Source organism: Geospiza fortis, unplaced genomic scaffold (genome assembly GCF_000277835.1).
Source record: "Geospiza fortis unplaced genomic scaffold, GeoFor_1.0 scaffold66, whole genome shotgun sequence".
NCBI classification, from domain to species: domain Eukaryota; kingdom Metazoa; phylum Chordata; class Aves; order Passeriformes; family Thraupidae; genus Geospiza; species Geospiza fortis.
The window spans coordinates 8,142,058-8,166,541 of record NW_005054312.1 but is presented as its reverse complement, the minus strand read 5'-3'; the positions used below and the strand labels follow the sequence as shown (position 1 = coordinate 8,166,541).

Genomic DNA, 24,484 nt, shown 5'->3' with positions numbered 1-24,484 from the left:
TGTGGAGTTTCAAAGTTCTGCACACTTATCAAGGGGTTGGTTGCTAAAGGTAGAAGTGCTTGAATCCTGTGCCTTGCTTTGAGTATTCCGGCCTGAATTGGTGTGATGTGAACTCACTCACTGCCCCAGTTGGTAGCAAAACGCAGTGCAGTACTTCAGTGATTTCTTTTGGTTTGGAATATTTGAACAAGGATGATACCAACTTATCTGGCATGTTTTTAATGCCATTGCTTTAATGATATCTGTAAGAAATGCTTATTATTACTTTTTTAATAAGTAAAATTGCCACAAAATAGATAATGTTCATGTTGTACTTATACGTGCCATTTTTGCAGTCCAAACTCGAGCGTGGTTATCTTCAGTACATATCAAATAGTTTGTGCCCATCTTAGTATGGAAGGGTTTTAATTTGGAGCTTTCATGTAGACACACATGTGCCTCTATTTTTCTATACATTCTCTGGTGCTACTTCAAAGGAAGTAGGGTATTGAAAATTGAGTAGAGCTGCATGTATTTGTATGTTCACGTGATTCCATGTGGCAGCTGGTTTTGGAGGTTTTGAATTTTTTTACAATTGTGAGAATGGGACTTAAAATCAGTGTTGTGAAATGTATAAAATTGAGTAGCTCTGGGAAGAATCAGCTCTTGTCCAGAGGAAACACTCTTGCCATTTGGACTGGCTTCTTTCTTTATGCCAACTGTAAAATCTGCTTCCCTCAAGATAACATTTGTTATTCCAATAAAGTTAATAGGATGTGAGTAAACAGGCCTGAAAGTAAGCAAAAGGAGTTTGGAGATCATCTTGGGGATGGAACATGTGCAAGTTTTCCTTGAGGTTACTGGGTGTGCACAGCACCCTGGTCTATCTCACAGCTCCAGATAAGAGTTTGTCTGTGCTGAATTCTTGTCATTGCTTTAGGCTCCAGGAATGTCCCAGCCTTGGGTCATAGTATTTGAGTCAGTCACAAAGAAAATACAGCACACAGAGAAAGAGCATATGCTGAAAATAGCTCAGATGCCATTGACTTCATTAAGATCAGGCTTGGATTCCTTCCTCACCAGTTTTTTTTTTTACTCTGTGAGTGTCAGTGGAAGTAACAAAAGTCAAATTAGCCAGACATTTTGTGCTTTTATATTAAAGTAGATTCAATCAGATGATGATTTTCAGTTTTGCAGAAATCTTGAAAAAGTTGCAAGTGTTTTTTTATAAGGGGCAATATTTATCCATAATTACCTATTAATATGGTTTCATGTCTTGGTGCCATTTTTTCCCCATTTAAGGAGGGAGGAGTAGTCAGTTGTCATATGTCCATCCTTGTCCTGTACATGCAACAGTAGGAATTTGTAATGTAGGAATTGTACAAATTCTTGTTTTCTTTTCTTTCATAGAACTGATTGTCCCATCAGTTGCATACATCTCAGTTTAGGTGCCCCTAGAGTTAAGATGCTGAGGGGGGGGGGAAATGAAGCATTTCATATTGTGATTCCTCTGGTTTTTAGCACTAAAGCATATGCCAGTCATTTAGGATCTGTAATTTCTTCCTCATGGAGAAAACAGAGCTTATGGGCTTCTAGAAAAATTAGACTAAATCTGCTTTGTTTCTTGAAGTTCACACTCCATGTGAGGAAAACAACGGTGGTTGCTCCCATCTGTGCCTGCTGTCTCCAAGGGACCCCTTCTACAGCTGTGCCTGTCCCACTGGTGTGCAGCTGGAAGATGATGGCAGGACATGCAAAGCAGGTAGGACCTTGGCTTTTTTCTACAGTCACAGTGTTGGTGTGGTTTGGGTTCACTGCTTCAGGGCTGATCCTTGAAGAATTGAGTTGAGAGGAGCTGCCTGATAAACTGAAATGTCATTTTGCATACAGGCCTCCCACCAAGCTACCAAAGACACTGGTTTTTATGAACTAAGGTAATCTCTTGTAGTAGAAATCAGAGATTTTGCCTGTGTTTAGGGTTGACAGTTCTCTGTAGGAATGAAGTAGTATGTGGAACCCATTGCTGAAGGATTTTGTTAGAAGTTAATGTAGGACATCTTTCCGTTTGGAGAGAGGAGAAACTTCTGCTCCCTCCCATTCATTTTCCAGAACAGGTCTGTGATAAAGCAGTGGTGGCTGAGTTGTTAACTGAGAAAATACTGTTCTAGGTGATGTCCCTGAGAAGTAGGGGAGAGAGTTGTGTATCACCAATAAAAGCTGTTTAGAGAAGAATAGCTAGAGTATACCTTTTAATTAGTAAGTGTAACTAGATGCATATTTTGTATTCCCAGATTGAATGAGCCTTGTGGTATACTTTGAAAACTGGTTTTTTCGTTGATTGATAAGTCTTTTTTAAAGATGCATCTTAGAAAAGCAGGCAAGTAACACTGATATGGTGATAGAACCCTAGGAGGGAAGGTTTGGAGAGTGTTCTGCTGACTCTGCTGCCGGTCTCCAGTGTGCTTTTGAGTCTAGTCAAATAATATAATCATTTTCTGATGTGGCTTGATTCCTCTGCGTACTAGAGCACGCATAAGAGATGCCTTTCTTTTGTGAACCAGAAACACAATTTAAACGCTGAATCTCCAGGGTTTAAGGGCCAGTTTTATTAGCTCATCCTACTCTAATTGAAAGGCTTATAAGGTAGTTTTGCAGCTGCTAAGAGACTTTTCCCTTTACTCCTTCCAGCTTTGGAAAGTTTCCCTTTCACAGCTTTTAAAAACCCCTCACTGAATGCTCAGGACAACTTTTTTAGACGTTCATGTTGACCTCATCTTTCTGGCAGTGGGAATGAAAGTCAGCCTGCTTTTGGCATTTTGGCAGATAGCACAAGCAGGACCAACTGCTTATACTGTGCTTTCACCTTTCTATTGTCAGGCCAGACAGTCTGCCAAGGGTTTTCTGTCAAAGGAGGGCAAAAAAGTGGGATGAGAACAGGAAATCTGGTTTTGCATAAGAATGTAGCTTTTTCGTTCAGTTTTATGGATTATTTCTTTCCCAAGCTCCACATCTTTTGTTGCCCTGTCTGCCTTATGCCAGACATATATCCATGTGCTTTTCTTTCCCATCTTGCTAATTAACTCCTTGGTTGCAAGGAGCTGACTTTTTGTTGTCCACACGAGCCCTTTGTAGTGGTGTTGTAGCAGGAGCTGCAGACCCGCGGGTGTTGACCACCTCTTCACTTTGTTCCTGTTGGCTTGGGCAGAGGTGCAAAAGTGCAGAGTCACTTGGGCATATGAGCTTTGATTTCAGGCTGCTAAGTGAATCACACAAAAGCTGCTGGGGGTTTATCTGCAGAAGGGAAAAGCGTTCTGTTCTCAAAATCCCTGTCCATGTGGAGAGTTTACTGGTGCAAATGTAACTATAGGAGGTTACTGTATATATCTGTCAGAAAGAATTCTTGAGCAGAAAAGCCCTTGAGCGCTTAGATGATTCTAGCTCTCTTGAATATTGAAGTAAACATACATTGGTAATGTTCAGATGAGAGCACTCTGTAGCTCTTTACAAATGGTAAAGGGCCTAGGTAATTAACAAAAAGTATGAATTCAAGGACAGGCTGTGCCAGTATTTGTCTTGCTGAGTTACATCTGTATGTAATGAAACTCTGAAACTCTGGATTTTTATGCTTTGACTGAACTAATCATTGATATGCTGGAATCTTAAGTATTGTGCTTGTGTTGAAATATAGTTTATTTTCCTGTAGTTTTATGCTTTTGGTGTTCATTCTCGCTTTCTCTCTGGTTCTAAAGAGTTGCTCTGAATAAATTTTAAAAAATTAGCTTTACAGTAAATATCCATCACTAATAATGGGTGATAGATAGATAGAAAGAAAGAAAAAGAAAGAAAGAAACTGGCATCAAGTGTATATTCTCCTCTGGGAATGTGTATGTGTTTTGTGCAGGTAAATAGGTAAATTTATTGTTTTGCAGACCTGTGATGCTAGGTCTGTTTTCCTCTGTTGGCTTGAAAATGTTCTGCACTACCTTGAAGTTCCCATATCAACAAGCAAGGGAGTTATAACTTTGGAAAGTAAATGAGCTGCTCCTGAGCGCAACCTCCTAGCAAAGTGAACATTCAAGCTCTGGTCTTTGAAACGACTTAGGAGGTTGTGTTGGACCGCTATGGTCTTGTTGGATGTGTCAAATGCATTATTTTAGATGGGTGTCTGAACCTAATCTTACTGGCATAGAAGGTAGTGAAGTCACAGTTTGTGAAGGCTGTCAGAGTCTGATGGTTCTGGTTGTGCCTGTGGAGAGTGGCCTACTCAGTAGGAGCTGGTAACACCTTGTAACTTTCAAGAATAACTGACTAGTGAAATTTCATGTCTCCAAATGCAGCTTTAGTTCTCAGACTAGATAGTTTTCTTGATCTGTGTTTTGTTTGGTTGTTTGTTTGTTTTGTTAATTTGTTTGAAAGCCTTTCCTAAGCTGACTTGAGCAATTGCATGAATATTTGAGAAAGGAAACAAAATTTGGTTGCAGTCATTTAGAAGGGTTGTGTAATTCTACCAGCAAATAGGCCAGTTAAAAGCAGAGCAAATGGGGGAAAGTTTCACAAGCTTGAGGACCTTCTTTTAGTAATTTTGCTGATTTAGGACTATCCTGAATTTTTTCTTGCTTTCATTGCTTAAGGATCACATTTATTTTCTTTATGAACAGAATTATTTTGATTCATGAGTCTTCTGTTTGTGTGCAATATCTCCTTTCAAGAAGCTGTTCTTTCTCCTCTCCTGGGGTTCCCTTCTTAGGATTTTGTGAGTTCTGTGGGTCAGTGGTAGTTTGTAGTGTTGTGAGAAAGACAAATGTATTAATGACTACTGTCTTGTCTCCTACAGTAAATTATTTGCTCCATTTTTACCCAGCAGGGCAGATACTGCAGGTGATACCTGTCACCCCATGAGCAGATTGACTTTCCTCATGCTTCTCATTGTGCACAGTGAATGACATGAATTCATCTGTTTCTCACTCCCACTCTGGTGCACCTTTGGTGTAATTTGTACCACTTGAAGTGAATGTTTCCAGATAAAATGGAGCTGGATCTTTGCACCCTGTTCTGCCTTTGTGGAGCAGGTTTGTTTTGCTTTACTGGGCAAAGCTGCAGTCTCAGAGTATTGGATGACTCCCTCTGCTTTTTGCTTCCTTCTGTGGCTTGACCATGTGGTTCAGGTCAGTCACATTCAGGGAAGTCTAGATGTTTTTTGTGCATCTTGCCAGCTGTGATTAAACCCTGATCCCAGTCTCCTGTACAGCAGCTATGTGTCTGCATCCTTCCAAGACCAAGCTGGTTTTTGTAAGCAGCATTCAGCAGCATGTTTCTCTTATGTTTCTGGAAAAGATATAATTTCTTTCTGCTGTGTTCAGTGTCACTGGTATACAGCTATCACTGCAGGACTTCTAAAGGAATGTCAAAAATCTCATCTCTTTTCTAAGTGGATGTATTTCCTGTAAGCAGTCCCTTGACTACCTGAATTCCCTCTGCCTGTCAGAGCTGCATTCCCAAAGAGCCTTACTCTCATTGCACATAATTTTCTGATATCATAGTATCAAGTTAGTCAAAGTATATGAACTAGAATTAGTTGGATAGCATTTTAAAACCTATTATCCAGGGCTGATACCTGCAAAATATTTTCATTATTCCACACCTCGCTCTCCCAAGTTTTTACTAGCTTTGCTCTATGGCTATGAAGCTTAATAAGTAGGATAAACTGGGACTTCAGCTAATGTTCTTTTTTATTCTATTTTTTTAACTTCAGCAAGGACACTCAGAGCTACACAATGTCAGAATTAGTCCAGATCCATGCAGCTTCTGGAAGCTTCCGGAGCTGTAGTTTAAAAAAAAATATTTTTCAGGATTTTGTTTTATTTCTCATTAAATATGTAATGCTTGCTGCAGTATATAGATAAAATATTTCAGTAAATGCTACAGAATTTTACTTTACTCATTATGCAAATTCATTGCAGCAATTTCACATGACCTGGATATCATTAATTCTTGATCCATTTTACATATTTAAATTCCTCTCTAACCAAATTTAAATATCTATTAAGAGGAATCCTTTTTTACTTGCTTCCACATAAAAACACAAACCAAAACAAGCCAAGCCTTTCTGTGACACTGGAATCTCTTTCTTGGAGATTTAATTTTACTCTGATTTATTGTTTTTCCATTTGTGTTGGGAAAGGTCATGATTCTGTTGCCTTTCTTGTGTTTAAAAGCAGTGTGAGAGGCCTCTTGGTAAGAAGGCATAAGGGAGGTTGAGGTATAGATGTATTTGCATGCCATGCAAAGAGTAGGTGACAAATGCAACATCCAAGTTTGCCACAGTTTTGGAGGAATGCTTTTGAGATTTTGAATTTTGCACAAAGAAGTGATGCCTGGAAGTAAGGGCAGAGCTAAGTATGTTCCTTTAATACACTGGGCATTGGCTCAGTATAGATCTAAGCCAGGGCAGGTCTGGCCAGTGTTCTTGATCACAGGGTTTAGTTTTAGGTGGTCCTGCAGAGAGCTGGGAGTTGGACTCAATAGTTAAGTAATACAACTTGAGATATTCTGTGATTCTAAGTAGACCAAGCAAAACTGTCTCCAGGAAGGGCTATAAAAGCATAAATGATTCTCTGCCATAGCTGAAGACAAAGAATTTGGCTGCAGAAGCAACCATATCAAAATGGTACTTCAGCTTCTGCTCACACTGATGTTATTACTGGACTCAGAAAAAGTGAGTGCCCATGTGCTGGGGCACAGATTTGTGAGCTTATGCTACCCATGCAATGCTTGGTAATGGATTGCTCCTAAAAGGGCTCTTTTCCTAAAGGCTGTACAGAAATATGTTAGGGATAAATATCCACAATTGCATCAAATCTTGCTAGTGGCTTGCCTTAATGCTGAGGTAGCTGGCAGGTTTCACCGTGAGACAGGTACCTGAATTCACAATTATGTTAGTGGCTTCTTTACCACAGCAAATCTACCCTTATAAAAAAAAGGGGTTTGCACTGCTTGAGATGTGGAAATTAAACTCCTGCTGTGCATCAGCATGAGCATTCCTTAAAGCCAGCATGAGAACTGCTGCTGTATATTGAGCTTTAAGCATAATGTGAGTCAAATGAAAAAGTTACTCATTTTTAGAACCTTGTATATATTCAGTGGCAGGAGTTTGGTTGTTTTAAAGTTGTAACAAGGAGAATTTCTTCCCTCTTCTGCTCCCCCTCCTCAAATGTACCTCAGTTGATGGGTACTTTGTAGAAATCTGGCTCCTTTGAGATATCTCAGTCTAAATGTTGTAACTAGCCAGCTGCTTTTTGCAATAATATTGTCCCTTCTATGTCAGAATGTAAGTGGCCATTTGAGACATGGTACATTGACCTCAACTCAGCAGAGGCATTTCTCCAGTGGAGGGCAACTGTTCTTGGCTTGAAAATGGGAGAGTTTGGCTGTGAGTTAGTCTTGTGTGGTGTTAGAAGTTGTAGGGTTTCTGCCAAGAAGGTGTGACAGCTGCAGTTTCTCAAATAAATGAGGAAATTCTGTTCTCCCAAATGAAAACCAGAAAAACTTTTCATAACTGGAAAAGAAAATACTTGCTTCAGGTGTTTGAAGAGTCAGCTACCCTTTCCTATCCTGGATCCTGTTGTTGAGGCAGTTGATCAGGATTGGCTACCATTCCCAATGTCTTATTTCTCTTTGCCATTCTGCATGTTGTGAAATAGAAAACTGTTTTTGGAACCTGCTGGCTAATACTGCAGAGCATCCAGTGGCTTTTTAATATGCAGGAGATAGAAGAGTATTGAAGGAAGAAATGCCAAGACACTTTCTTCTCATCTCCTGTGTATTTCTGGTGCACATCATATGTTTTAAAAGTTTTGTCTGCGGTTCCTTGGTGAGTAATCATGAATTTATTACGGCAACTAAACCTCCAAACAAGACAAGTTGGCAGACAAATACCTTCATGGTGAAGTACTTACTTCATGCCATTTAACCACCAGAGAAGGTTTCTTTACTAGCATGCTAATAAGAGGAACAATATGGATTAATCCAGACGTTCTAATGAAGCAAATCAACCACTAATTTGAGAAGAACAGACCTTTTGAGAAAGGGAAGGGACAGGGAGATATATTTTATTTGGGATAACTGCTGTAGAATCAGTTCTTTCAAATACCCAATAAAGCTTCTGCTGGCATTGTGTGAGTGACTGTCTGGAGTATTCTAGCACTTAGAAGGTGCTGGAAGAGCAACCTGGTGTATCAGTAGAGAGACTCTGATTACATTCTATCGTTGATTTGGAGCTCTATTTGGAAGCAGCACTCGTGTCCTAATTTGTTTGTCATGAGATACAAAGGCAAAAAAAACCTGTATTTTACCTTATTGCCTGGACTGGATATCTATCTCTCCCTGTTGACAACTCTGCCATTGAAATGCAGCTGTGGAAAACCACTGGCTTTTGGTTGCAAGGTGCTTTGATTTCTTAGGTGTCTTTTGCCCTGTGCCTGGTGTTTGACTACTGTAGGGAGACATTATCCAGAAGATGGATGACTTTTTCTTCACTCCCTCTCTCCCTATTGCACTCCCAAAGGTGTATTGTAATTCCTGTGCTTATCCAGCAATTGTTGAAATTGCAAGCTTGTAATTAAAAACTGTTCAGTAATGGGTTCCTGAGAGTTTGGGAAATCTAGAGGGAAATCTACCTCTTCTCATTCCACTCCATTTTGTGAGTGGGTTTTTTCCCTTTCATTCATGTGTAGATCTTTGTTTTGAGTCTGTTTTCCCTCCCCTTGCTTTATTTAGTGTGTTATATTGATGAGTTTATTTGATTTATATGAAAAGATTACATTATTTTCTATTCATAGCAACTTTTATGCTTCTGAATGGGGACCACTTTCTGTAGCGACAAAATGAAATAGCCTCATATGGAAATGGCCTTATTTATAATTTCACTGGATAAAGGCCATTAGAAACATGCCATAAGGAACAAACCTGGAGGGAGTGAGGAGCATTCTTGAAGGTCTGCCACATCATCTTCTAGTTCTGTTGTCGGTGGTTTTCCTGGGCTATGGTGAATGAAACTTTCTTTTCAAGCTTTGTTGGTGCATGTTTCAAATTGATGACTACTTTCCAGGACTCTGAAACACTGTCTAGTTAGAGCTTATTTTTGTGGTTAGGGATTTTTTGTTTTGATTTTGGTTTTTTTTTTTCCTTTGGTGTGTGCCTATAAAGGAAATAGCGACGCTCTCCCTTTTCAGCTCTGTTGAGTCTCGGGATTGAATCTGGTTTTATGCTGCAAAAGAACCACACCCTGAGTCTGCACTGAAAAGGTTTATATGTAAACTTTGTTATCTTGCATTCTCTTTGTGCTGGGAACATACACGGGCAAAGTCACCAAGACCCAGTGATAACTGCCTAAGCTGCTGTGGCTTGACTGCTTCTTCCAGCACTGGGTGTCTGTCTCTCTGTTTTACTGCACCAATGTGAGATTGAGACTCTCCCTGGATTTGCAAACCCTAATTTGCAGCCGTTTGTATCTTTTTTGTCTGTTTTGTTTTGCTGTTTTGCTTTTTCCTTGATTGTGTCAGTTTAGAATTGAATTTTCTGGGCCTCCATCAGACTTGGCACATAGTAAATAATGCTTAAATTTCAAAGCATTGCACAGTTTTCAGTCTCAGAGAGGGCTCGTGGGGTGTAAATATTTATTTCTGTTTGTGTAAAAGATGACAGCAGTGCAAAGAAACTTAATATGTTCAAGGTCTCTTGCTGAATGGGAAACATCTGCAATTAGAAGTCAACAGAAGTGGGATTGTAGAAAACCTACTATATTTTTGTTCATTTTCAAAATATATTAGTTATGTATATTGTTGAGTTGTGATGAATTTTTGATTCTTGTCTCTGTGCATTTGAGGTGTTACTACCAAAACTCTGTTTAAAAGAAACTAGGTGGTAAAATGGATGTCAGTTCCAAAGTCAGTGATTCCTTACTCTGAGCCAGTGGAATTGTGTATCTCCAGCAGAGAGCAGGTACACGTAAACTTTAAAACCTTGCTTTGTGAGGAAACACCACAATCCAAAGCCTACCCTTTTTCCAGCAGGAGGGATTTTTGGCAGACTTTTTCTTGGCCCATCCTTCTTCCTATGGCTTGCAGTGAACTGTTATTAAGAATTCTGTGCCAAGGGATGTTAATTTTTTTTGTTAACAAAGAGTAGAAGCTGAGAGTATGATATTCATACGGTAACAGACTTACCACTTAACATTTCCAACTTTCTGTTCTCTATTTTTAAAGCACACAGAGAATATACAGACCCCAGGGCAGGATAAGACTTAGCTGCTCAAGTGCTTTGAGCTCTTTGGATGAAAGCTGTGTGTAAGGGCAGCTTCTTTGCTTGGTACAGCAGTAGCCAGATGGCTGTGCTGACCTTTGATTCTGGCTAATACCAATGCATTTATGACTTATATTAATGCTGTTTTGAGTAAATCTTCCTAAGAGTTGTCTACTCCTCTGTCAGTAACTTCTCAAACCTTTGTGCTCACAAGTATGGTACTGGGCATGTAAAACTGAATGTGTCTCACAGAAACTCCATTCTAAACTAGAACAGGGTAACTGATTTCTGTCTTGCAACAGCTTTTTCTGGAAGGAACATTACTTTTGTCCTAGTCATCTGCTTTGTGCTAATGATCTTATCAGCTGTGCAGTTAAACTAATATTCCATTTGTGGGATTTCATTTTGGTGGCTATGTGAATGTGTCAAAACTCTGATTTGTAGGTGTTTTTTCTGGTTCAGGCAAAGTTAGAAGTCTGCTGCTATGATAGTGGAAGAAACAGGAGACAATAGCTTTTCCCTGTACCATGCAGACAGAAATGATGTAATTTATGAGTTACGTAAGTGCTCTGGTATTTCCGTTCTTTGTCACAATTGTTAGTTTTCCTTATGCTTACTTACCTTTCAATTAAATCAAGTCCTGTCTGAATGTGGCCACTCAAAACATTCTTTCAAAGAAACCTTTCCTGTTTCTATTTTGCTGGTTGCACACTCCCACTGCACACAGTCCTTGCTTTTAAATGGCATGTGCAGTGTCCAGTTGGAGAGGACCTGGCCAGCCTTTCCCAGCCCACCACTGTCACACAGTAAGAAGAAGCAGTCCTGTGTTCCTCTCAGACTGAAAGATAAATAAAAGCCTGGACTGGAATGCATAGTGCTGTTCATGTTGCAACTGGCTCTAGTAAGGTAACCACGGAGAAGGTATAAAAAGATTTTCCATTTATTTCTAGGTATTGCTAAAGTTTCTTTCAACTCCTTAAATATTACTGTTTTCTGAGGAGGTTGAGGAACAAGAAGGGAGTTTTACAGAGTTTTTGTTGATTTATATCCAGTCAGTTTCATTATATTATTTTTCTTTTGGTGTGAAGAGTGACTAATGTTAAACCCTTGTGCAAGGTGTTGTAGTTGTTTTGAATATTGGAAAGCTTATTAAACATCATGGCAGTGTTACCAGTATTCATATGCTCCATGTTTTCTCCCAAAACCATACTCTGGCCCCCTTTTTCCATACACTGGAAGTTTGCTAGATAATTCACTGTATTGCAGCAACCAACAAAATCCCTTGCTTTTTTTGATAAATCTGTTTTGTTTGTCAAGAGTGCTAAGGTAGCTGTGCTCAAACGGCTTGTAAGGGAGTTGCCTGCAGTCAAAGTACTTCTAGCACAGTCTTTTCAGAAAGCACTTACCATTTTGTTCTTTGGAGCAGAGCTAAAACCTTTCCTGTTTTTAGAGTGTATCTGATTTTTCTCCCCACAATTCTAGAGATTTCCAGAGTTGTTTGTAATGAGACTGAGTCTGTACATGCAGGTGCATGCTCATGCATATACATAAACTGGGGGATGAGTCCTACAATAGGTCATTGTTCTAGCTTAATTAGCAGACAGACAAATGGGAAAGGAATAGCATGGCCTTTTCTGGCAAAGATTTATAGAGGCAGCCACTGCAGTCCGCATGTTTAGGTTAGGTGAATAAATTGGAGCATTTGTTACTGTGTTATAGATGTCTTGTTACTTGTCAAACGTGAAGTGGGCCAAGGGAAGAATAAAAAAGGATCTTGTCAAGCTGGTGAGTTGGCCTGTTTTGCTGCTGTCAGCTCTGATTGCAATTAGTTTTGCAAATAGCATACAGTTGCCATTTCCAGCAGTGAAGCATGAATTTTTAATAGCAAGAGCACAAACCAATCAAATAAAAGCAAGAATGATATCCTAGCACAGATATTAAAAATACTGATTTCTGGGTATGGCAGGAAAGCACCTTGTGTAAGTGCCAAAAAAAAAAGTCTCCTAAACGGTTTCTGTAGGATTTATTAATTGAAAATAGAGTTTAGAGTCTTATTTGTTTTTTGTTTTTTTTTTTTTTTGTAAACTCAGATGTTGTTCTGATGCCCCATCCCTGGAAGAGTTCAAGGCTAGGTTGGGTGGGATTCTGAGCAACCTGATCTAGTGGGTGGCATCTCTGCCTCTGACAGAGGGGTTGGAGTTTGATGATCTTTAAGGTCCCTTCCAACCCAAACCTTTCTGTGATTGTATGTCAACCAGAACAGCTTGTCAGCTCTTATGGTTATTAGATCTACTAAACATTTCTCTTGAAGGTTTGCAGAAAGCTTCAGCTGAATAGAGTAAAGAAAAATAAGCAGTTCAAAATTTAAGCCAGTTGAAAAAGTAAAACAATTTGAGTATGGGTATTTTAAAATGTTTTCTGAATGGAAGTTTTAGATTGATCTAGTTCCTCCTGGTTTTCTATTTATGGTTTGCATAGAGAACTTCTCATAAACTTCTGCTGAAGTGTTTGGTTGCTGCAGTTGTGCTGTTGGAATAGCTTGCATTTCCCACTCCCCTCCAAAAAGGCTTTTGTTCATTGTGTGTTGTTATAAATGACCGTGTTGTAACAGTTAGCAGTTCTGTTGGGAATCTCTTGATCCGCGTGGTTAGAGAAGTGACTGCAGTGAGAGAGGTTTTCAAGATGAAGTTAATTAAATGTATGTTACAGCACATTCTAGGGTATCTAGGATAACACTGGGCAAGTCACAGCACAGCACTTCTGCAGCCTCGAAAACATTCCTACCAACATTAATAATCAAAATACCTCCGTGATGCAGATAAAACTAATGAGCCAGACAAGCGTGTTTGTCCAGGTTTTTAGAGAGAGCCAGTGTCAAGTTCTCACCTCTTGGTGTTGTGCTCAGAGCCTGCTGCCAATTCTTTCTCTCTAGCAGAAATTTGTTAATGGAGTCAAATACAGTTATAACCAACTGTAATTTTAAACTGTGTTGTTATAAAAGGCAGGATTTTTTGAACCTATCAAAAATTAACTCTGATAACAATCAGGCTTTGGGCTGGGGGGTGTAACGTAGTGATACATGCTGTGGTAACATTTTCTCTGTTCATGTGTATTTTATTGTTCAATGCAGGTGCATGTCTGTCAAGAGTCTTTTTGTGTAATATTTCACTTAATTTTAAGCATCTCTACAGAATTAACCAGATAGCTCATTCCTCTTATTATTTCTTTTCCCCCACAAGCCTGACTTAAAGGCATGTTAGAAAATAGAAATTACCAAGAGATATCTCATTCAACTACCAACAAAATGTCCCAATTGTCAACTGAAGATTTTCTTTTTGTTCACTAGATCAGCAGGGAGAAGTTTTATTCTTCCTGTCTATTTTTAGCCGTATATGTCCATGGGACAGAACTGAGGTTGGGACTGTATCTGCAGTAGCGTTTGCTTAGAGAAAAAGTCACAGCAGCTGAACGTGTCAGAAACAAATTGTTTCTTTTGATTTGCAAGAAGATTCTAGTAATGTAGTTGATTCAAGGTGGCTGGGCTGTCTTGTTCCTGGTCAAAATTATACTTTGGGTGCCAATAAGTACATGGTCTTATGCAGAGGTGAACCTATCACAGAGCTGGAGATAAATCTGAGTCTAATTATTGCTGCTGTGAGGAAGTGAAGGCTGTTTGGGTACTGCTTGTGAGTTTTAGGGGGTGTTAACAGTGTCTTTCAGCCTGTTGCCTAGTCAGCATTTCTAGACACAATCTGGGCCTTAGACTGATGGTTGCTTCCTCTGAACTTGTTTACAGTGAACTAAGGTGACCCTGCAATCCCTTGTGTGAAGAGGCAAAACATATGCATTTGATTCTTATCTGTTTGTTCCCATGCAATGAGGCTTGTAATGTTGGTTATCCTAGAAATACATGTAATATTGGTAATTGCTGTGTTATCACTTGCTAGACATGTATTTGATGGTCCTCTGCTTCACAGGACTTGTACTTCAGTATTAAGGTTATGATTGCAGACACATTGATATAGTAGAAATTCAGAGGTTAAGGTGGATATAAACTTGAGTGCTCTTGGTGTATGAACAGCTGCCATGCTGTTCCTTGAGTATTAGCCACCTCTCTTGGACTCCTCTTCCCTCTAGGGCATGTTCCCATGAGATTGTTTCAAGAAGATGCCTGAAGAGATCAGTTATCTCTTCAGGACCTTACTCAGGACCTCATTTCTTTGCAGGATCCTGTGCTGCACCAAGTCCTGATCACTGCAGCCAAGGCTGCCCCCACATTCACATCCCAGCCAGCCCTTTGTTGTTAGTTGGTACAAGGTCCAGCAGCACATCTTCCCTCACTGGCCTCTCCAGAACCTGTGTTAGAAAGTTGTCATCAGTGCTCTGCAGGAGCCTCGTGCACTGTGTGTGCTCAGGTCGCCCGGCAGAGATGGGGGTGGCTGAAGCCACCCATAAGAACCAGGGTGTGTGGCTGAGGCTCCTGCCAGCTGTCTGTAAAAGATTTCATCCACTTGCTCCTCCTGATCTGGTGTCCTGTAACAAGCACACACAGCAGTATCACCCTGCCTGCTCTGCTCTTTAATCCTAACCCAGAAACTCTTCACTCGCTCATCATCCTCCATGAGACAGAGGGCCATGTGTTCCAGGTGTTCTCTTAAATAAAAAGCAACTCCAACATCTCAATTGTTTTTTAAATGTTTAATTGAAAACCCTTGTGTGTTTGTACAACACTTAGATGACCAGATACATCACCCTTTCCATGTTGAGTTTTGAGGCCTGAATTTTTACTTAACTTGCACTAAACAGTTTTTATTTTGACTCCCATAATGAAATATTTTAGAAGCATAGAAGCTAGACATAAAACTGTTACATGAGGTATTTGGTTCTGCTGTAGTTACTGTCTCTCTTGCTTTGCTGTCATGAATGCATGGGCTTTCATTCCTCCCTTTTCTCCATGGGGTTTTTCAGCTCTGAGTTGTTTCTCTCTTCGGCCTAAGCCTTCTCTCAAAGTGATACTGTCCTTGTCAGCTGATGCTGACTGCGAGAAGCATTCTTGCTGGAGCCCCTCACTGTGCCAGCACAGGTGTTTGTGGAGCTCTGCAGGTCTGGTTGTTGACTTAGGCTGATGGCTTCATTTCTACTGAGTTAGTTTTTGTTTGGGCAGCTCTTCGGTGTGGTTTGCAGCACACAGCCATGCTGTGCTTGCATCTGACTGGGTGACAGAGAAGTGAGAACAAGCAGAAGGAGAGCAGCACTGCTTCATCCAAGAGTTGTGATGGCTTGAGGTAGTTTGAAATGCTTTAATGATATTAAAATGCTGCTCTTTTACATCATTTCTGTCATTATACACTTGTGCCCTGAGCACTGTTTCTTTTCAGAGCTTCTGAGATGATACATGGAGGCTAAACCCTGATTTCCAAACTCAAATCCAGCACCCATAGTGAACGTAAATTTGGTTGTGTTGTACAATAAATTCAACCTCTGTGTCTCCAGAACTACATGAGCATGCCTAGATGTGAAGTATTTCTAGAAAAATGTTCTCATGAGGATTTGAATTTCTGTTATTTTTAGATATGTCCCCATGATGACCATTTTCATTCAATCTCAGCTGTTGGGGGAAGCTGGAAATTGCCACCTCCTAGTAGTGTTTGCTGGTCTGGATGAAATACAACAAATGACTTTTATTTAGGTTTCCAGTTTTGGAGTATTGCTAAACAATAAAATTTCCTTGTCAGTTTTCAAAATACCCAGCATAAACTTGGTAGCAGAATTAGGAAAAACCTCACATACTTCTCTTTTTGTATTGAAGCATGCATGGGTGGATGTGGGGAAACTTTATTAAGCAACTGCACATTTGCTGTCTGTCCCCTTTTTTGCATTAATAAAAGAAACTGCTGCTTCAGTGTCAGTCAACTGAAGATCCCATTTGTCCTTTAAATGTGCTCCAAGTTGTTTGGCACCCTTTCCACAAGCAGGATAACTTTTCAGTGGAGAGAAAAAAACAACAATCCTATTGCCTTAGAATCGTTTTGCGTCATCTGTGGCCAAATGATAAATACTTGCTGTGGTTGTGACTTGTTTTCTTGTTGGACTGTCTGGAGTAAATCTATAATGGAATTTGTTTACAAAATACTCCAGTCTTCTGTTAGCCCCTGTCATTTACTACATAGGCCATGCGTGAAAACTTGTCTAGTGCACTCAAAGAGCCAGTGAGACATTTGGCTGAACAAGTCCCTCTAATGTGATGAAATATTTGGACCTGAACCCACCAAGTTTTGTTGGTTTTTCTTAGATTCTAGAGACAGATTGCTATGGTCTGTATTAGTTTAGAAGGCTGGGAGAAATTGTCATCTAAAATACAAACAAGTCTATATTTTCATGAAAGCTTGATGTCCTTATTTAAGGAAATCTCTTGTTACAGTGACAGTAGCAGTTCAGAGCCTGCTGTGCTCCACTGAAATCTTCACATCTGTAGCAGTGCAAATGATGCCATGAATGCTTTTCTCCCCAGGTGCTGAGGAAGTCTTACTGCTCGCCAGAAGAACTGACTTGAGGAGGATTTCCCTGGACATGCCGGATTTCACTGACATTATTCTGCAGATAGACAACATCAGACATGCAATTGCCATTGACTACGACCCTGTGGAAGGCTACATCTACTGGACTGATGATGATGTCCGGGCAATCCGTCGGGCCTACCTTGATGGCACTGGAGCCCAGACTCTGGTGACCACGGAGATCAACCACCCAGATGGGATTGCTGTGGACTGGGTGGCCAGGAACCTGTACTGGACTGATACTGGCACGGACCGCATCGAGGTGACCCGGCTGAACGGGACATCCAGGAAGATTCTTATCTCAGAAAACCTGGATGAGCCCCGAGCCATAGTGCTCAATCCTGTAATGGGGTAAGTTTGGTGTTTAGCGAGAGCCCTGTGGTTGGTCTTGGGATCCAGCTCATGGTCTTCTGAAAGTGAAAACATGCAAATTGCAGGATGATGACTGTACTGTTTGTCAGGTATTGAGGAAATGACTGATTCATTGATTCATCCCTTTAATAACTGTGTACTTAAAAGGTGACTTCTAAATATAGTGCTCCTCAATGAACCTATACATTGGGTGTTTGGTTAAATTTTCTTTTCTCTGCATCTTCAATGTTACCTTAACTATGAAAGAATTGGGCCACTGCATATTTTCAGTAGTTTAATTTATTTACTGCTCAAACTTTATATTGTCTTCACTGATTACTGTTTAAGCTGGCTTGTTTGCTGCTGCTGGGGAAGCAAAAAGCAAATTCTTTCAAAAGCAACACGGACCTTAACTCTTGTCTTGCCTGTTGCCTGATGCATCATGCATTAATTGTTCCCCTTTTTTTAATTTTTTTTTTTTTATTATTTACAGCTACATGTATTGGACGGACTGGGGTGAAAGTCCAAAGATAGAATGTGCTTATTTGGATGGCTCAGAAAGGCGAGTTCTGGTGAATACTTCTCTTGGGTGGCCTAATGGCTTGGCACTGGATCTTGAGAAAAACAAGCTTTATTGGGGAGATGCAAAAACAGATAAAATTGAGGTGAGTAACAGAGCCATACTTGAGTGCATTTGTAGAAAACAAGTGCAGTTCTCATCTGCAGCTTTGTCTTGGGTACATTTACCCATTTTTGGAGGAGTCTGCTGTTTCATTAATATTAAAATTATACTTAGCATAACAACACATATTTGAGAAGAAAGGAAGTACATTCATGTGGCTGAGAAAATTTCTGCAAGAAATGGTGTGTTTGTTATGCCTACATTGTTCCAAGTGTAATTTAATTGCTTGAAATCTCAGGTTTTACCTGAGGCTTTTGCAACAAATTGAGACACTCAGGTAAAATTTGTTTAAAAGATGTTTTGCCTTGTCTGTGATGCTTGGAACTGCTATCTAAAATTGCTGGATGCAAAAGACAGTGTAAGGTTCCTGTACAGGAGCCAGTGGATATGAAGGCCCTGGAAAGCCATATTTCAAGATGTTAATGATTATGTGATGTCCAGATTTGTGGACAAGAGATAAATTTTAATGTACCTACTGCTTTGAAAACAATATAGGCAGTCTGTGCCTGAATTTGAGGAGGGAAATTTCTACTGTGATCATGGCCTGTGAAATCAATCGAGTTTTAATGTTGTTTGGGGTAGTAGTATATGCAACATTTTTTGATAAACAATTTAGATAAATAGACTTTGAGGAATGACTACTTTCTAAAGATTTTTCCATCAGGACGAGAGGAAACCAGACTGTCTTCTAGCTCCAGAAATTTAACTTCATTGTTTGGCAGTAGCTAGTACTGGGTTTGATGACTACCAGAGAGATCCTGTCTCCCCTTACCTTTCAGCTTGCAGGACAGGGAACACTCCAGATGCCACCTTTCATAGCTGCCTTGTGTTTCATGGGGTTAAGCAATCTGTCCAGTCTGTCTTACTTCACTGTCAGGCAGCAAATCCAGCAATACTCTTTGGTTTGACATCAACGTCTAGGAAAACCAGAGAAACCAATGTAAGGGTTTTTTATTCACTCTGTTTTTCTTTCATGCTACTCTACTGGCCCTAATAGGCATGAAACCTCACTGTATGTCATTTGAGGTGGGGCATTTCCAGTTTCACTTGCTGCTGCAGTCATTCAGCAAAAACTCATTTTCCCTTGCTTGTGTTTTGTTGCCAAGAACATGCCATTTTAGTAGCAGCCACTGCTACTATTTACATTATTTACTGCTCAAACTTAATACTGGTTTCACTGATTGCTGTTTAAGCTGGCTTGTTTGCTGCTGCAAATAGTGATTTGTTCTGTGTGTATGTATGTTGCATCCACAGCATGTCAGAAACAAAAATCAGCTGACTTCAAGTCGAGGATACATATTTATATTTTATACTGTAGTTGACCCAGCTGGGTATTGGGATTTCTCTTTTTTCCCAATAGACACCTAAAACTAACTTGAAGCGTGTTACTGGATAAATTTAGTTGCTGTTGTCACCTAAAACCAGCATAAATGGGATGGTAGATAGTAAGCTCTAACTATTTTGTAGCTCATTAGGTAGCAAAAGAAAAAAAAAGTTGATGATGTTTTGGGTGATTTACTCTCTGGCTACACTTCAAGGAGGGAGTTCTTGCTTCATCTAAAATGATCAGATTTATGCTGAGTGCTCCTGAAGAAGGAAGTCTACAACCAAGTATTTTGCCCCTACACAGATCAGAAAGTTGCACTCTGTATCTGCATTATACTGCAGAAGGCAAAGAAGGTGCTGCCTTGTCTGTACTTAAGATGGGATCCGAAATTGCTGTTAGATGGTAATTGAGAATTGCTTTCATCACATGGCATGCCTTCAACTGCTTTCTGCATAGAGCAAAACACAAGAGTGAAGAGTGAATGTAGCTTGTGCATATTGGTGTGTGTCTCTGCTTGGCATTCTGCTCTGGCTTCTGGTATTCTAGATCTGCAGGGAGTCATCTTACTGTGACTGGGAAGGCCTGTTTGAATTTAAAGTTCTTAAACAGTGAATGAACTTTGTACAGCTTGGAAATTTGATAGGCTGAAGGCATCTGTCCTGTTTTTCCTGGACCGCGGGTCTGAAATGCCCTGTGAATGTCCCTGGGTGGGTGGGTGGGTTTCAGGGGTGGTTTTGTTCAGTTCTGGTAACACACTGTGATATTTCTTTTGGGTGTACTCTTCCTCAGTTAGAAGATAATCTCTGCAGAGCTGTTGAGGGTACACCAAGCATCACCCTGTAGCAGGAGACTGTGTTTTATTTGTGCATGGAGAACTTCACAGGGTGAAAACAGCAGTCACCCTTTCCTGTCAAAGCCCTTTGCTAACCTTCCCATCTGCAGCATTCAACTGCCACACAAAGGGCCCAGTCACTTTGCAAGCAGTTTGCATCCTGGAGAAACCACTTGGCAAGGCTTGTCAAAATTTTGTGTGACAGGAGCCTACGGGGCTTTTGCTGCAAATTTGACACCCTGTGGTAGCACTGTTCCCAGGTTTAATTTTTTAAATTGCTTTGACAAAGAATATGGCAAATAGAAAATAGATAGCAAATTTTGAGTCGTGTCTGTCAAAATCATGTGTTTGTCCACACAACTTCAGCTACAAGTAAAGGGCATGGATTAATCCAGCTGAACTTTGGATTTTACTGACAGAGAAAAGTTACTTTCCAGGAACAAACAGCAGATTAATAAGGATTACAGGATTCCAGCAGAGAGAGAAGCAAAGGCCCACGTGTATAGTTTCCTAATTCTTCTTTTAAAAAATTTATGGCAAGCCAGGTTTTCCCATGTATTATTTCTTCAGTGTTTGCTTAAAGTGCCTAAGGTATAGTTGCATAATGAGCAATTATGAAATTTTCAGCTGCCTGTCATTATGTATGCATTTTAGTTGAGCTTGTGCAATATTCTTGGAATAAGCATTCAGCAGACTGTCCCTTTTGGCAGCTTCCCCTTGTTGCCCTCTTCCCTTTCCCCTCTGTTGACAAATGTCCTTTGTTTGTTTTTTGTTTTTTGGTTTTTTTTGTGGGAGATCCATAATCACATAAGTATCACATACACAATAACATATCACATACAGTAAGTCTGTGCAAGTTTATAGGGTGCTTTAAGTGTAAGTAAGCACCAGATGATGATCATGGAGCTCACTGGAATTTCTTTCCCAGGTGCAGTTGTGTGGGCTGCCCTTGAGTTTTCAGGAAACAAGCTTTATAGTTAGTGTGTTGTTGATCACATTCTGCATAAATAATGTAAAAGGCTGTTTGGAACAATTTGCAGCTTAAATATAGGAGTAGGATTTGTGGAAGTCAGTTGTACTGGGGAGAAAAAATAATAATTAAACTAACTTAAAGTTGCTTTTTCTAAACAAGTCCAAGTGTATGTCACATATTACACTTTTTTTTCCAGTTATTTGACCTAAAAGATGCAGTATTTAGTTTATACATGAAACATTTTCTCATAACTGATACATTTTTGTGTGTGTGTGTGTTTCATTTTTCAACAAAGGATTTAAAAAAACTGTGCAACATAATAAACTACTTGGAAGGTATTCTGTATTGGTTTACTGAAACAGGCAAATCTTATAGGGAGAACAACGAATTTAAACTTATTGCCACATGCTAATTAGCTGTATAAATCTCAAAGCATTGTTTTTCTATAAATGCATTTCAGAAGACCTAGTTTATACTTATATTAATGTAAATAATTCCCACACTGCATATTTCTATTAATATATGAGAACAGAAAAGTTAAATGGATGTAGAAATAAGGAATGCAGGATCCCTGTAATTAAAAGAACAGAGCTACACTCTTAGATCAGTCTAAATAGGCAGGTGCATTAATACAATTATTTTGATTTATAATAGTGAGGGAGCCTTAATTTCAGTGGGGTATTTTAGAAACTTTTCACTGACATTTGATTCAGTTTAAAACTGTGGCAAAGAAATGTTATGAATTGAATCTTACACTGTGGTCCTTAGATGAATGAGATACGTATCTCCTACACTTTTCACTACATCCTATATTTTTTACTTCTGATAAATTGGTAGATTACATCCTTTCCAGCTGCAAGTGCTACATATGTGATCTGCAGCACATGATGTTGACATAGAATGTGTTCATGTTGAATAGCACATGTCAGAATTGGGCTGGCAAACCTCATGCTTGTCCCTGCAGTTCATAGAGCTCTGTTCAGCTCTGTATTCCTGCAGCTCCTTTGGATGCTGCCACTTCTGGTTTTTCTGTTTGCAGTGCACTGCTCCTCTGACTGGCATTAAGCTGTGCTGTTGGAGGAGTGACATGTGTGCATGTGTGTGGCTGTTGGGTATGTTTTTTTTGTTGGGGATTGTCTGTGTGGTTTGTGAGCATTATATAACTCTGTGTTTTTATTAATCTGAAGTAGCTGTCAGGCCTCTGTATTGCTCTGCCTTTAGCTTGAGGAACCACCCAGCATGAATGCTATTGTAGGTGGATGGCGATTTCTGTTTTGCCTGAAGGGAGCTGCTCAGCAAACTTCTGTCACACGAGAGCTCTGTTTGTGGCAGTGTCCAAAGACCTGCTGTATAACCAACTGTCTTTTAAGCTTCTGGAGGGGTATAATCTGTACTGGTGAGCTTGAGACCAGATTTAGACCAGGAGCCACATAGCCATTGTAGAATGGATAGGAGGAGTCATTTGGAGGGAGGACTACCTTAAAATATTGTTACAGGGTTCTTTTTTTACTGAAAGAGTGATAAAGTACTGGAATTGTCTGCCTGGGGAGGTGGTGGAGTCACCATCCCTGTATGTGTTTAAAAAAAGACTGGATGTGGCACTTGATGCCATGGTTTAGTTGAGGTGTTAGGACATGGGTTGGACTCTATGGTATTGAAGGTCTTTTCCAACCTAGTGATTCTGTGACGGTTTGACAACACTGATGATAAATCAGTTATGTTTGATTTTCCCAGAGGGACTATGCTGGGATGGAACACAGACTTTCAGGGAGGGAAGAGAGCTGTATCTTTGACTAAAATTCTATTTCTGCAAAATTATGTACAGCCTCACAGGAGTGTGCACCTGTAGGAAGAAGGAAACCTGGCAGCCAGGGGAAAAGGATCTTTATTCTCTCTTGTGTAAGAATCCCCACTCCCTCATCTATCTGTTGACTGTGTTCAGCTTACAATACCAGACTTGTCCCCAGATTTGGGGTCAAGAGTAAGCACCTCAGTTCTGACTCCCAGGGATGTCCCAACTTCCTCTGCAATTAAGAATTTTCTGCTTATGCATATTTGGAATGATCTTGACTAATTTGCTGTCATAGAAATGATGTTGCAGTTTGTCCAGCCTTGTAGACACCAGTCTGTAGTGTGGAACAGAGTGCTGAGATGACAGACAATGATCTGTAATGTTCAGCAGGTCAGTCTGGTGAGTGATTTCAGATCTTAATGGCCTTTAGAGAATTGAAATTCTTCTGAGTCTGTTGCATGTTTCTAAACCCTGAACTGTGCTTCAGGATTTCCTGATGTGATACGACTTCTTTCTGGAACACAGAAATATAGCCAGCCTCTACCTGCCAACAAACAATGCGCATATCCTGTTCAGGAGCACAGAGCCTTCTAGCTCCACTCTTCTAATGACAAGATTAGTTTGTCTGTGTTTTGCTTGCTGCTTAATTAGGCATTTCAATATGTTATTTTGTACCTTGCACTACATGAGCTTTGTTTACTTCTAAGATGACTTTTGCCAAGTGTGGGAGCTGTTGAAGAAAGTCAGATCCAGTTTCACAGAATTAGATGTTTGAGATCAGAACAGAAGGGTCACACCTTTCTGCTCTAAGCTAAGTAGAAAGGAAATGTTCACAGAGCATAGAGACTCATTGACCAAAGGGAAGAAGATAAACTTATGAAGGTGAATTTCCTCCTGTCCCTTTTGAGTGTTAGCTGCCAGGTGAACTTGCATCTGAGCCCTGAGCAAGTGAAAGGTATGACAGTGTTGAAGAAGAAAGTGTTAATTATAAGGAACACAACCAAGCTGTGGCTGGTTCCATCCTGTGTTCAGCAGTGCTCTTGGAGATACATAAACCTTTCCATTCTTCAGCAAAATTTTCTTGAGAAATGTTTTTCTGCTGTTCTGGATGGGATAAGATGGGGAGGGATGGTGCAGTTCCTCTGCAGATGAAAGATGGCCTGGACTCAATTAGTCTGGTTTTTATCACCTTTTGGCTGAAATGCAGCAGCCCAGTTGACAGGGGTGTGGGGGCTTCAGTCCTCAAGGGATGTACCATGTCTCCTTGGCAGCATGAGGTGCCATGAGCACATTTTTAATTCTTTAAGCTGACATTTCCCAGATAACTAACTACAAATCAAATTCAAGATGCCAGTTCTTTTCTTCACAGCCTAGACCATACATATGGAAAAGGCAGCTACGTGTCTGAAGTGAAGACTGTTGTCTGGGCTACTGTTGAGCATAAATGGGTTTTCCATAATAAAGGCAAATCTTTTCTGTAGTAAAGAGAATTTTTCCTTAGAGGTTGTGCTGAGATGCTGGATTAGCCTTCTCTCTTTCCCCCTTCCCCAGTTTTCAGGAACTAAAAAACATCAAGGAGTTCTGTTTCTCTGTTCCAAATGCAAGGTTCATATTAGTTGACCTTGCCTTCAGCATCATAAATAACCAGAAATTCTCATCTGTAAAGAAGTAGAGCAAAACCAGCCTTGCAGC

The 24,484-nt window shown here is 40.1% G+C and overlaps 1 protein-coding gene across 1 annotated transcript in view; it reads left to right on the top strand.

The window, feature by feature from the left end:
- The window catches only part of LRP5 (LDL receptor related protein 5), a 93,797-nt gene that overhangs the window by 17,711 nt on the left and 51,602 nt on the right, over positions 1–24,484 (top strand). Inside the window, exons 4-6 of the mRNA XM_005419500.3 lie at positions 1,610–1,741; positions 16,790–17,186; positions 17,680–17,851. Of these exons, the coding sequence (XP_005419557.3) occupies positions 1,610–1,741; positions 16,790–17,186; positions 17,680–17,851 (701 nt within the window). The remainder of the gene's footprint in view (positions 1–1,609; positions 1,742–16,789; positions 17,187–17,679; positions 17,852–24,484) is intronic.